General features: G+C 36.0%; 1 protein-coding gene across 9 annotated transcripts in view; it reads right to left on the reverse strand.

The window, feature by feature from the left end:
- The window catches only part of LOC113237226 (piezo-type mechanosensitive ion channel component), a 111,191-nt gene that overhangs the window by 5,069 nt on the left and 91,930 nt on the right, over positions 1 to 14,192 (reverse strand). For all 9 annotated transcript variants that reach the window (XM_026473641.1, XM_026473616.1, XM_026473588.1 and 6 more), the window contains 8 exons: positions 12,230 to 12,377; positions 11,770 to 11,984; positions 10,463 to 10,621; positions 8,626 to 8,752; positions 6,229 to 6,375; positions 2,905 to 3,005; positions 1,792 to 1,973; positions 378 to 567 (listed from right to left, as the gene is read on the reverse strand). In XM_026473641.1, coding sequence (XP_026329426.1) covers positions 378 to 567; positions 1,792 to 1,973; positions 2,905 to 3,005; positions 6,229 to 6,375; positions 8,626 to 8,752; positions 10,463 to 10,621; positions 11,770 to 11,984; positions 12,230 to 12,377 — 1,269 coding nt within the window. The remainder of the gene's footprint in view (positions 1 to 377; positions 568 to 1,791; positions 1,974 to 2,904; positions 3,006 to 6,228; positions 6,376 to 8,625; positions 8,753 to 10,462; positions 10,622 to 11,769; positions 11,985 to 12,229; positions 12,378 to 14,192) is intronic.

Here is a 14,192-nt window from a genome sequence, read left to right on the forward strand (position 1 = left end):
TCCGTTAATGTGACCGTCAATATGCGGGGCGCAGTACGGTATCTAAAGCTAGCTAGTGGCGGAGAACCATTCTCGTTATTTTTTATTTTCGGCTTTGGTAGAAACTCAGTATCTACTACATATTTTTACATGGCACCACTACAATTACTTTAAAATCCAACTTCGACTTCTTAGGTCAGTAGTTTTGTCTTATGATGCAATAAAACCATTTCCGGAAATCCGGAATACGAAAAAGTAATTAATTTATATTTGGTGGTTTTAACAACTCTATGTCGCTTCTTGTAGCCATATCTATACATATATATATATAACGTGGAACATCTTTTTCCGACTATTGGTGATTACCGAACATTATTGAAAATGATATAAATATTTACCAGGAGTCCGGTGACGAAGTATTAGTCAGCATAGCATATAACTTGACACGTTCTGGATTTCGTATAGTCCGTTCTGCGTCTACGAAAGGTTCCATCTCCACTTCGCGACTGTCTTCTATAGTCGGCGGGTTTTGTACTGTATTGCTCGGATGCGTAATCACGAATGTGAATTTAATTTTTATACTTTTGTCTGTAGAAAGAGAAACATAATTTAGAATACGTATATGTTATTCAGACGAGGGTTTAGACCATAGTCGTGATGATGATATGTTATTATCTTAATAAGTAGGATTACTCTAGATTATATTTGAGAGTGACACATACTTAATTAAGTTTATTTAATATTATAGTCAGGTGGGATAAGAGGAACTTACATTATTCTGGGTCAAATGTTTTGAGCTCTAGAAAGAACAGATAAGTCTTATAAGAAATTTGAAGTACATAAAATATGCCTTTGTTCATCAGCTTTACGCTAAATTCGATACTTAGCGTGTGTTTCTCTTCCTCCAAAAGATGGGGTAAGAGATATCGTATTTCCTATATAAGTAACGTGTTATTATTATTTTTTGTGTGTATATTATGCGATTACTACGGCATTTGATAACCGATTTTGGTGATTCTTTTTTTGTTGGACAGAGGGTACGTCAGTATTGGTCCTATTTCAATTGGAAGAAAATATTCCACCTCTAAGGGTGGCAATTTAGGGGATGAATGCCTTCGTTTCGTGTTCATTCGTGTTTCGCGCACTTTCCGGTAACTCAATAAAACTTGTCATTGTTGTAAGTTCAATAAAACTTGGCAATTAGATGTAATTCCACAAACTTTTTAGGTTGGTTTTATTCATCATTAAAAAGTTATAATCTCTTTTACGGACTGAAAGACTATAGTGCTAAACTCTGTAGATTATGAGTTAAGGCTACAAGACCCTCTTCCCCCCGTGTTCCTCTTACCCCACCTGACCCTATATTATGTTACTTAACCTTATTCCCAAATTAAAATTCAGTATTTATTTAAAATTGTTTGTCAAGGTTGTGTAACTGTCATTGAGAGTAACTGGCCCCTATAAGAACTTTTTTTTCTAGTATGGGAAGAGACTTCTCATACTAGAAAAAAAACGTTGAGCTTTATCTTTGTTTAGTGTTAGCTATTTTGTTTAGGCTTTGCGATAATTGTTCAAGGGGAAGTCATAACGAATGGTCGGAAAAAGGTATTTAGTTTTGTCCTACGATGCAGTAAAACCATTTCCGGAAATCCGGAATTCGAAAGAAATAATTAATATTTGGTGATTTTAACAACTCTGTGTCATTGCTTGTAGTTATATTTATACATGTATCTATATAATGTGGAACACATTTTTCCGACCAACCAACATTTTTTTTGCTGTGCTCAAATGCAAATAGAAAAAAATACTGACTGGACTTCGCCTCAAGCTCGAGGCGATCGAGTTCCGGCGGAGAGATCTCCCACTTCATAGTGGAATTGGAGTTTAATGTGACAACGGCTACGTCGTTGTACATGTAGTTGGAGAGGAATGTTTGCGCCGTGCGGTCGCGTGCGTACATGTTGCTCAGTTGGGTATAATCTTGTTCCGTGTATCTGATGACCAAGTGCGAGAATACATACTTTTTATTGTTCTGTTCTCAAAATGGAACGACAACATCCATATATATAGCATTGCATTAATAAGACAACACAAAATTAACAATATATAGTAACACTCGCTTAGAAGAAAAATATAAAAGATTTATTATTAACAATATGTAATTATAATGTTAATGAATTTGTAATTGAAAACTTCTAACACAAAGGAAGAATCTTACTCTCTTCCCGCCTACTTTGTTGTTCCTGGACCCCGATTTAGAACTATTCGATATTTTAACCGAATCGTTCGATTGGATATTGTTCTTGAATCGAAAGGTGTTTTCCGAGCTATTCCGAAAGTTCGAGTTAAACTTTCAATTCGGATACGATATCGTTGTCCAGCGTTTACGGAGTAAGCTAGTGAAATAGATTACAAGAAAAATGAAAATCCTTTTATACACATTTTTAACACTTTAATATAGGAATCCATTAGTCTTGTATTAAAATAAATTAATAAAATTTAACAAAATCCAGACTTTATTTAAAATAATAGAGATATAATAGAGATTCCCATATTACAGTCTTGCTTTGTAAACAATAGGACATTCGGTAACTTTCATTCGATAACTGTGTTCTGAATAACGTTTGTAGCCTTTGCCGGTCGAGGAATTCGTTTTTTGAATTTCGAATTTCGGTTTGGTTTCGTTCGGCAGTTTGACGTTCGATTCGGGTGTTGTGAATTAAATTTAAAGAAATCGTACGATATCAAATCGAAACGGTCGACAATTGAGTTATCGTAAGGCTATGAATCGACCCCCTTGAAAGGTTCCACGATGTGATTATTCTACTATGTAAACACTTTTTACACCATTCTGGAGAGAGATTAAGAATATTGAGTACAATATTAATTAAATCTTATTAAACATTCATTAGAGTTATAACTTACACTTCTATGTTATGAGATTGCGCAGACATCTGATAGACGGGTAAGAACGGTCCAATACGAATCTTAGCCGTGACATCCGTAGGCGGGTTCGGTTCACCGACCTGGAATATTTACAATGCAGTGGACTAATTTGGTAAGGTAAGATGATTCATGGTTTCGATGAAGGTAAAAAATGTTGATCCCATTGTAAACTAATACCATACATTAAGACCAGCGCCATAAGTCTGCTAACCTTAAATAATCTCAGTTGTGTCACTCTATGGAGATTGTCAATGACAGGATTTTGTACGTTTGATATTCTGCTAAAAATTATGTGTAGTGGTTTGTCAGTAGCTTAGCCATCGAGCTACTATTCAACTGTCACTGTATTTTTTTGGTATTCTGCTCTTCAATGCCGAGTCGGTGGTACGTCCGGACACATAAATAGCAGTAGAGCTCCTTGTGAAAGAGTACGTCTGTTTCTGCCGCCAAGCAGTGATGAGAGCATTGCCGCGTTCCGGTTTTGAAGAGTAAGGGTGCTGGTGAAATTACAGGCATATGGGACTTGTCAACTTATGTCTCAGGGTGACGAGCGCAGTAGCAGTGCCCCTCAGATCGTTATGATTTAAAGCTCTGAGGGCACTGCAACTGTTATAGACAGGCGTGTAGCTACTAGGAGTGTACCATCAGGCGCACGACTTGTTCGTTCCGTCACTTTATTATAAAGAAAAAACAAATAAATCGAGCCATCTTGCATTTTTATTTTTCAAGTGTTAGAATAAAAAGAAACCTATTATTATCATTGAAGAAAGAGTTTTTCCCGGTTTCGCAAATTCAATATTCATAAATTATAATATATTTCTTTCAATTAAATTTCAATTCAATATTCAATATTCATAATTCATAAAGTCAAATTCAATATCAAGAAACCCTTTTGAAAATGACGTTTAGTACACCAGTTCCAAACTTTAATTTTATTAGTTATTGATCAATTAATCATTATTTAAGCGAAGGATATTTAATACTGACAATGCAAAGTGGCTCGAATTATGTGTCCGGGAGTATATATTAAATTTGAAGACTAAATTGCTGACTGAACGAGATAAAATAGTTTTTATCTCTTTCTCGTATAAATCAGTAATTTAGTTTTCAAATCTTAGTAGATATGCTTTGTAATTAAAATAAATTAAAACATGTTAATCAGTACTGCAGCCTTATGTTTGTTTGGGATTTGGGAAAAAAATATATGCGATTTAAATCCGGAAAAATAGTTTCATCTCCTAAATGTTAGAGAGTGTTTATGGTTGTTTGAACAATAATGCCTAAAATTCAGAATTGTTCAGCATTTCGTTTCTATTTCATAAATATACTCCCATAATCAAATTATCAATCCTCGATGCTGGCATAAAAATTTCATTAAAATTGACTAAAGTTATTTCAATATAGCATGAGAATACTGTGATGAATACCTTATTTTTCAAATTATATTCACAACCTTTAGGAACAACTCAACGTACAACCCTATCCTAAAAATGTAACAACTCTCCGAGTAATTTTTTAGCAAAATTTAAGCGCCGAACAGGTGATAGTTGCTCTATGTCTTATTACACTATGCTAATGCGGAATGATTAAGTGTACGCATGGGACAGCACGTTTAACATTTTTTCTTTTGTTCCCTAGAACAATGATCACCACAGTTTAAGGTAATAAAGGTAAAATATCTACATTAATAGGGTTTGCCTATGAATCGTAACACTTATACGTGTGGCGCACTGTGAGTTTCCGGAATAAATAAGAAAAAATATTATAAATGGTCAGAAATAAATTTATTGTTTGTCAAAATATCCTCTGTTAGCGTTAATGTACTCTTTCATACGAATGAACCTATTTTGAAAACATTTATGCCACTCCTCGGTGACAATCTCTGAAACATATTTTTCATATTCTTCGACAGCCTCTTCAGGTGATGAAAATCGTTGACCGCGTAACTGGTTCCTAATTTTTTGGAAATAAATAAAAGTGTCAAGGTGCCAAGTCGGGACTGTACACGGGAAGCCTCATAAGGTCAACGTTATTCACCTTCAAAAATTCACTCTTCTGTCTAGCCGTGTGAGGACTGGAATTATCGTGGTGCAAGATAATACGGCGTTTACGGTTATTATTACGGAGTTTGTTAATAACTTCCGGCAAACAAATGGTCGTGTACCAATCACTATTCACGGTACAACGATTCTCCAAAGCAACAGGAGCCACGTGTACAGTTTTATTAAAAAAAGAAGCAATCATCCGCTTAGAGGCACTTTGCACGCGCGCCACTTTGGTTGGTTTTTCGGCTCATCTCGAAAGACCCATACGCTCGATTGCTGCTTTGTTTTAGGATCGTAACTATAAATCCATGTCACGTCACCTGTTACTATGTCCCACACCAAATTTGACGCCCCTTCGTTGAACCTGGTAAGCATTGCACCAAGTGACGCGATCTGTTTTTTGAGCCTCAGTCAAATTGTGTGGGATCCACCGAGAGCACAGCTCTTTCACACCCAAATGTTTGTGTAGTATTGATTGTATTTGACTCATGCCTATACCTAAAGTTATCCGAATCTCATGGTATGCAACATGCCTGTCTGTTTTGATCATACGGCGCACAGCATCGATGTGTTTGTTGTTCACAGCAGTGGTCGAGGACCATCACGAAATTCGCCACTGAAATTCACACGACCGCGTTTGAATTCTGCAAACCAGCTATAAATAGTCGTCTTGCATGGTGCTTCATCATCAAAAGCAGTTTGAGGCCGAGCGAAGCTCCGCTGAGGTAAAGTCGTAGAAAATCATACTATGAAAATTTTCACGAGTTAAATCCATGATGATGTAGTCAACCAATTTCTAAAATTACGCCACAATGTAAAAACAAATGACAGTCAGATGAAACAAACTGTACTCTACAGCCAAAGAGTTCCATTTTCAAACTACTCTTTAAATATTGTTTATGTAGTGGCCAGTTCCGGAAACGCATAGTGCGCCCTATGTACGCTTTACACCATCATCCTTCACCAGCTTTGATCTTCACCAGGCCGATTTGATATCAGAGCTTTCTCGACCTATGTTATCTGTGCACGTAATAATGTAAAACCAACGTTATAACGTTGTATACATTTGACAAAAAAGAAAACAAAATTCTATCAGAACTGCTCTAGTTGTTTCAGCTCTAGGCACTATTGGCGCTCGTTTTTCCAATATTCTTCGTAAAAATTAACCCATACATGAAATTAATAGCCCCAAATGTTCGGGCTTTCAAATTATAGCTCTTGTGGAGAGCTACACACCTAAGATAAAGAATAGACATACCGTATTTCCAAACGCGAAGAATACTAGCGGGAACCAGATGATAGCGATGACGAAGGCCAACACGCTACCACCGAGCAAATACTTTGACGTGGTTGTTTTCTTCGAGCCACGTGGTTGTGGAAACTCATCTTCTATGGCGCGAGAACACTGTTGAAACGATGTAACATTAGTTATCTGTCAGTATTAACTACGCCTTGATTTAACAGTAATACCGCCGCTGCCTCATGAAACGCTGTTTTATCTTTTGTTTGTCTCTGTATTTTGTTAATGTATTGTAATCTAAAGAAAATTAAATGATATAAATGTTTTGATTTAACGCGATGTTCAAAAAGGTACGACAATAGGTAATAAATGTGGTTTATATTCAAAGTCAGCCACAATTCATAACATCGCATAAAATAATTTATTATTTAATAACCTATGGCGTTGGTACATGGTCAATAGCATGTCAAGCTTGACGCCTAAGAGATTGAAAATCAATTCTATGCCACTTACAACAAGAATAGTGCAACGTTCAAGTATCGAGTTTCATGTGTCCTTCACTCTACGTCGAAGCTTCCCGAAAAATAACTCATTGATTGTAAGTGAAAATAAAAGGGTACCTATCTATAATCAAAGTGATTAAATGTGTGTAATGCTGGCACTTCACACGGCTATTTGTAATTGCGTATTTAATTTTTTTTTTGTACTATAATCTTGTAAACAAAGTAAAAACTGTTTCTTTCCCAAGAAATAAAAAAAAATAAAAATAAAAAATACTTGACAAATAATCACCATAAAATATGTAGATAGCATGTGTGACAAAGTATTTGCCTTGTGACGATGCGACCTCTTTCATCGTCATCCCACCTTTTTATCACCATTATCTCTGGTTCTTGGCCACCTATTTTGAAATTTCAAATTATTTTTAAATGCCTTTTTTTGTTCGTCACTTACTTTTATTCTTTCAATCGCCACTCTCTACTGAACTTCCGAAACGAGCACATGTGCTCGACTTCACACGAAATTTCTGACCAGTTACATCATGTAACCTAACTGCTTGTAAAGTATAATATTTGAAGAAAATACAAGCCCCTTTTGGGTAAGTTCCTTTTTTATCCGTTAATCAGTATCTAATTTAAGTAGGGAATGTTTTTTATACGATTGTACAAGTTTTTATATCATTACTATTTATATCGTTTTGTTACAGGTTTTACTACAGGCTTTACCTGTTTTTTCTTTTCTCTTTCTTTATTTCTACAATATAATTCATGTGAACCGAACCTTCTATTTAAAATACCCGGGGCGCCTCGTGACAGCCTTGATTACCTATTCGACAAATACAACAAACACCAAATTCGCGTTAGCGTACGCTGGTCGGTTTCTCGGTGCACATCAAAGGAGCCAAATCGGCAAATACGTAAGTATACGTCCAAACTATGGTCATAGTCATTATTTTAACCCCTTATTTGGCTCCGTGTGTAGACTAAAATATGCCCATATTGCGTCGCCTTGCTATTCTCAAACTCTATCTTAAAACACAAAGTTACTGAAATGCAAAAAACGGATTTTATATTCAAATTTGAAAACTTGCAGTTTTTCTCATCACATTTCCTTCATATTCACACACTGGCCTACTTTTACCTGCTTATTGCCTTACTTACTTACTAAAAGTTAAAAGTAGGTAACTTTCTACTACCTGGCTTTTACCATGTTTTTAAAGTAATGCATCCAAATTAACCCCCTCCATAAGAAATTTAAAATAAATATAATGTTTTCCCATCTCCTGAATAATCACTCTTTATAAGACACGAGTTTGAGAAAGTAAGGCATCGATTTGTCAGTGTTCGCATGTTTTGTCTGTACGTCAAACATTTTTCCAAGTACATCAAACACCCAATAGCGAATACAAGTAGCCATGTGAAGTGCCGCCATAAGGTTAACCAAATCACATTTTTGTTTCAGACCAATTTATCAAATGGCTAAAAACAATTGGGAAAATAAGTTCTCTACAATCAAAATTATTTCACAACATAACATAATAATAGACTTTTTATATAACAATTGTAGTTGATTTTTTGGGATTTCTTGCTCATTACTACGATCTCCGTGGTCGAGTTAGCACACCGGTTTTCATGGTGTCGCCATCTCTAAGGTTCCAGGTTCGATTCTCGGCCAGGTCAATGCAGAAAAACTAACGTATCTATATTGTCTTAGATCTGGTACCGTCGTCGTATCCGATTTCCAAAACACAAGTCGTTTAGTGACTTACTTTCGGATCAGAGCAACATCAATGTGATATTGTCTATAATATATATAAACTATAATAATAAATTATTTACATATTATATTATAAATAAATTATATATGTAGTTGAAAAGGAACAGTTCAGGAGTAATTAGAAGTAAAAAATCTTACTTTGAGCAAGAATATATTGGCAAAGATGTCTTCCATCTTGAGCCAATCCATGAGCGTCATCGAAGTGTCCGTCCAGATCCAGTCCATCAGCGTTCGCAATTCGAACACAAACGGCACCGCCATAAAACTGAAATTGTTTAAATCATATATGTTACAACGTTGCTATAGTTCCTTGATGTGGTTGGACCAAGTTATATCAGACAAAAGAAGAAATGATAGACGAATGCCCATACCTTATTAATTAATTTTATTAGAAAATTTTTCACTACTTTGTTATTATTATTGATACAAATAACGAAACAAACACAAAGAAAAATTCATTCCATCCAACTGAATTCCAACCAGCGCCTATTCAAGCACGTAAGAGCGATGTCACACGATGCGTTGTACCGCCTGAGCGGTGACGCAGTGTCTTATTACATAGCAGAAATTATAAAGTTTGTACACAATCTCGCCGATTACGAACCACATTTGCACAAAAATCATATGCCTTTCTGGGACCACATTTATATAACAAAACAAACAAGATAATTGGAATATATAAACTAAACGCTTATAAATGTTATCGCGCTCTTATAAGATGGCTCCTAACTTTGTCTTACAAAGGGACAGAAGACCATTAGGGCGTCGTTTCATATATAATATTTATTATGGTGTTCAATCCAAATCGCAGTTTTGGCAATGCTGACTTGTTGAATACAACACTTAATATATTATTATTATTAATACTTAAAATGTTTACAGTGGTATAATGATGCCATATGGACCCAAGAAATTAAATTTCATAGGAGTGTAAATGTACAATGCTTTTATTGTTTTTGAGATTCTAATTTCAAAGATTCAACTTATTACATGTTTGTATCTGTGGATTGTGAAGTGACATTTCAATATTTCTCGTTGGTGCTAGTAGTGTTAAAAATATCTTGTGTGAATTTTTTTCAATTCGTATTTCTGAGAGGTGGGAACCTGGTGGCCTGACGCACAGGCATTTTTATGCATACTTTAGGCATCAGTCTCCCACAAAATTATCCTTACTAAACAACGCACCGGCAGCGTCTGTGTGACATCGCTGTTACGACTATTTTGTATTTTGGTTAAACATTTGTTAACGGATTCGTTCCAAAATGGAACAGTAATGCTTGATGAATTACTATATAGACTAGCGCAGACCATGTTGTTAACAAAAATGGAAGTAAATTAATTTGCTACTCCGCGAACCCAGTGACGGTTAAATCATAGTCGAATAAAACTAGTAGGGTAACTCCGTACAAAATAACAAAGAGACTTATTTGTGTGCGAAAAACGCCGGGCGCCCTGTTTGGACACGCACACATTCGCGTAATAATGAAAATCACGTTTGGGACGACCGATTACCATACTTGTTCTTACTCTACTATGGTTGGATCGTTCAAAATAGTTTCTTCGACCAAGCGTTGAACAATCAACAATACTTGAGGTTGAATTGTAGAAAGGCGTAACGGAGTAGCAAATCAATTTATTTCCATTTTTTCCGTATTTTCAGATTTAGATTTCCGTAAATTAACGCCTGAATCTATTACTTTTTTAAAAACTTACTTTAGAATATAATCCAGAATCAACAACGATTATCTTATCTTTAAAGTCCAGATAATAATAATTATTATTATTATTTATGATACTAAGTGAAAGGACGAACAAGTCGTGCGCGTGGTTGTAAGCGACACACCTGTCCATAGAAGTTGCAGTGCCACTCAGAGCTTTAAATCGCAAAGATTTGTGGGGCATTGTCATTTCACTCTGAGACATAACTTTAAAACATAACTTTTAGAAGTTTTCCAAAGACGCGACGTTGACTCACCCTCTGAAGAGCACCATATTGACAAAACGGTAAGACTTGCAGAGGAAGTTTCCAATGATGCGGCGAGGGTAGCCGCAGCGAATTTGATACGCCGACAGGAGCAGATATATACACTTCACCATATACCACATCGGTGGTGGTAACAGGGTATTAAATGTCCTGAAAGAAGTCATTAGAGTCTGAATCATTTGTTCTATCGATAACAACAACTTTTACTTCAAAAGTGAATACTAGCGCCCACAACTCGGGTTGTCAGTGGCCCTCAGTTTTAATTTGTTCTATATTAGCTTTCAGAGGAGTCAAAGTCTTCTAGAATGTCATAAAAAATTACAAATTATTCGAATTAAGAGTTCCTAAGAAACTTTCTAGATAGTTTGCGTTTTCTGAATATCATCTTTATTGTAAATTATTTACATATTAATTGTACCTACTTATTTTACATTGTAGTATGAATGTATTATAATATAGGTAGTTTCCATGAATGATTAATATATTACATAACACATTCGTTATGACTGTTTGCTGTATTTGGAAAAATGTTTCATGTGCGATAAATATGCAGATATTGACAAATATGATCGTTTGCACTTGGAGTAAAAATAATTAATATGACCATAGCATGGACGTATAACTTGCGAAATTGCCTTTTGACACTTTTCATTGTCGTGTTTGCTGTATTTGTCGAACAAGGCAAATACTTTGACACACATACTGCCTACACATAGTACACCAATACACAGCAATGTTAAGTGCCACCATAACATTACAAAAATATCTCTTACATATTCGTTCAAAAGTGTTAAGGTTCGGTATCGTACCGTTTAATGTTACCTACATATGCGTGCAAAGATATCGTCTGCTTAAACTACATAACTGAAATTTTGCACAAAAAGCCACAAAATTGTATAGCTATGTTAAGAAAATCAGAATCTTTCTGGAGGTAAAACTCAATAATAAAAAAAGAATAAACTTTTGTTAAAATAAAGCTATAAATTACTTTTACCAGCACAGCCGTGTAATTTAGAGGCTTTATGTGAAAAATGTCACTTGTCGTCATCTTAGAGTGAATACATCGCATGTAATTTCTATGTAATTTTTCAAGGCAATAAAAATTTGGTGTAAAATGTAGTAAACGCAATAATGTTTGTAGTTAAATTTAAATTTGTTAAAAGTATTTCGATGCTATATTACTTTGACAATATATAATTGAGCAAGAAGTTTGTAAGTTCTTCTCCAACATACAATAAGAAGACGTTAAGTGGTTTTATTATTAAGCAGGCGATGTATAGCTTATAACCAAGTCTCACCTCTCAGTGATGAAAGGTAGTACGAAGAACATCCAAATATGCACGCCGATAATAAGCGCGTATTGGAACAGTATCTTTCCGAGCATGAACTTTCGCAAGTACAACGCTCGGTCGATGACGATTAGCGCGAATTGGAGAATCAGCATCACGAGAAACGGGATCGGCACTTTATTCTCTTCTAGATAGGCTTGAACGCCGCCATCGCCTTGGTGAGTCTGTTTACATTTTGTTTTGTAAGAATCTATGTACGAAGGCGTAAGTCGAAATTGGAAAAGTATAGCGTCAAAGTATATCTACGGACCTACACGTTCTATAAAAAATAAAATATATTATAAAACTGATAACAATGATCAATAAATTGGTATTCAAATACAAGAGATAAACAAAATTTAAAAATTATTAAAAAATATGTACAGTCGACTTTATACTCCTTATTTTTTGAAGTCAGTTAAATACTTACTCCAAAAGCAGCAAATCCGAATATAACGACGAGGAAATTGAAGAAGTCACACAGGAACATGTACGCGTAGATGTCAGCAGTGACCCGCGCCCCCGGCGCCAACATGCACATGAAGAAATTCTGCGTGGGTTGAAGATACCTCTTCAGCCTGTGGTGCAGAGAATCATTAAATAAATACTACTATCATCACGATGAACCATTACATAGTTAGTAGCAGTAGAGCTCCTTGTGAAAGAGTTCGTCCAGGGTAGTACTGTCACCTTACCTGTTTCTGCCGCCAAGCAGTAATGTCAGCATTACTATGTTCCGGTTTTGAAGGAAAGGGTGCTATTGAAATTACAGGCACATGGGACTTGTCAACTTATGTCTCAGGGTGACGGGCGCAGTGGTAGCGCCCCTCAGATCTTTGTAATTTAAAGCTCTGAGAGGCACTGTAACTGGTATAGACGTGTAACTTACCATCGGTGCACGACTTTTTCGTCCCGTCACTTGATATTATATATATAAAAATAATATACAGGGTTATTTGTAAAATACTTACAACCTCGATGGACTTTGTTGGTAATGTTACCAACTACTTTTTTCCCATGACTTTTAACAATTCGTCAGATTTTACTTTCGTACAAAAATAAAAATACTTAAAGAGATCGCTCTAAATGGTGATAATTTTGTGTGGTAACAAACATTACGCTCTGATGTCGATCGGTAACAAAAGAAAGCGCTAGTGTAAATACCAGTACGATATACTACGTACGTACAGTACGTTATACTTACAATTATATTTTCCTCAGTGGTCGGAATTTGGGTGCAAATAGTGCAATTATAAATAATGTTGGGAAGCAATGCCCGTTTACTTCGCTTGCGTCGAGAGCAATTCAAGCTCTTTAGAGGCGTCGCGGGCGGTGCTGGTGCACCCTAAGACCCCACTCCTGTGTGCGCCGCACATTTTGCACCATGCACAGGTAAAGTGTTGGCGCCAGTATTTCACAAATAACCCTGTATAGGGGCTACCTATATCCCACTTTCAGTTGTATACTGTCATCAAAATGTAGCCATCACTCAGAAAACTTTCTTCAGAATTGGTCGTCAGTTCTGCGACTGATGTTGTCTGTTCATTACCATTTCAACTTGCTAATCCATTGACTTTAAGGGCGCGTTCAAATTAGCTGCTGTTAGATTCGCTGCAACAGAGCGGCAGCCGCGCGACAGTCGCGCTGCAGTCACGCTCGGTTGCAGTCACGGGTAGTGACTAGTGAGGTACATGTCAATTTTTCAAATTAGCAATTTGGACGAAAATCGAATTAAAGAATTTATAGAGAATGTAAAACAACACCCTGCAATATGGGATAGCAGTTTCGCCAGTTATTCCAATCGACTTGATAAAAAAGGCATGGGAAAATATGTCTAAAATTTATTGACAATTTTGAAACTGACTACAACAAATTGCAGGTGAGTCATTTTTAATACCTATATGTGAAGTGTATGCCCAAGAACTAGGTAAAAATAGTGTTTCTTCGTCAGAATCCATCACGTAACTGAGTCGAAAGATAAAAACATCACTAAAAATTTAAACAGCGCGGCCGCCGCGCGGATGCAGCGCTTCTAACAGCGGCTAATTTGAACGCGTCCTAATTCTTGTAATAAAAACATAGATGCTTAATTATTAATATAAAGATCGAACATTTAAAACATTCCTTCGATCCGGCTGGATTCATACCAAAGTCTTCTAGGAAACCGCGCCAGACACTATGCCAACTAAGCAACGGAACGAACCAGCGAACCTTACGAATTTTTCTATGTGCTTGTTACAGAGCCTTGTTTTTGGTTTTTAATGACTTTTTTGCGGTAGCGTCATCTGTGAGAAATCTATTTCTTCACTGAGCCAGATACCTTAACAGCTACCAGCAGCTGACTAGAAATGTCGCTTTAATAATTGTAATAAAGTTATTTTTTATTGAATGTC

Source organism: Hyposmocoma kahamanoa, unplaced genomic scaffold, assembly GCF_003589595.1.
Source record: "Hyposmocoma kahamanoa isolate Upper Pololo Valley unplaced genomic scaffold, ASM358959v1 102, whole genome shotgun sequence".
NCBI classification, from domain to species: Eukaryota; Metazoa; Arthropoda; class Insecta; order Lepidoptera; family Cosmopterigidae; genus Hyposmocoma; species Hyposmocoma kahamanoa.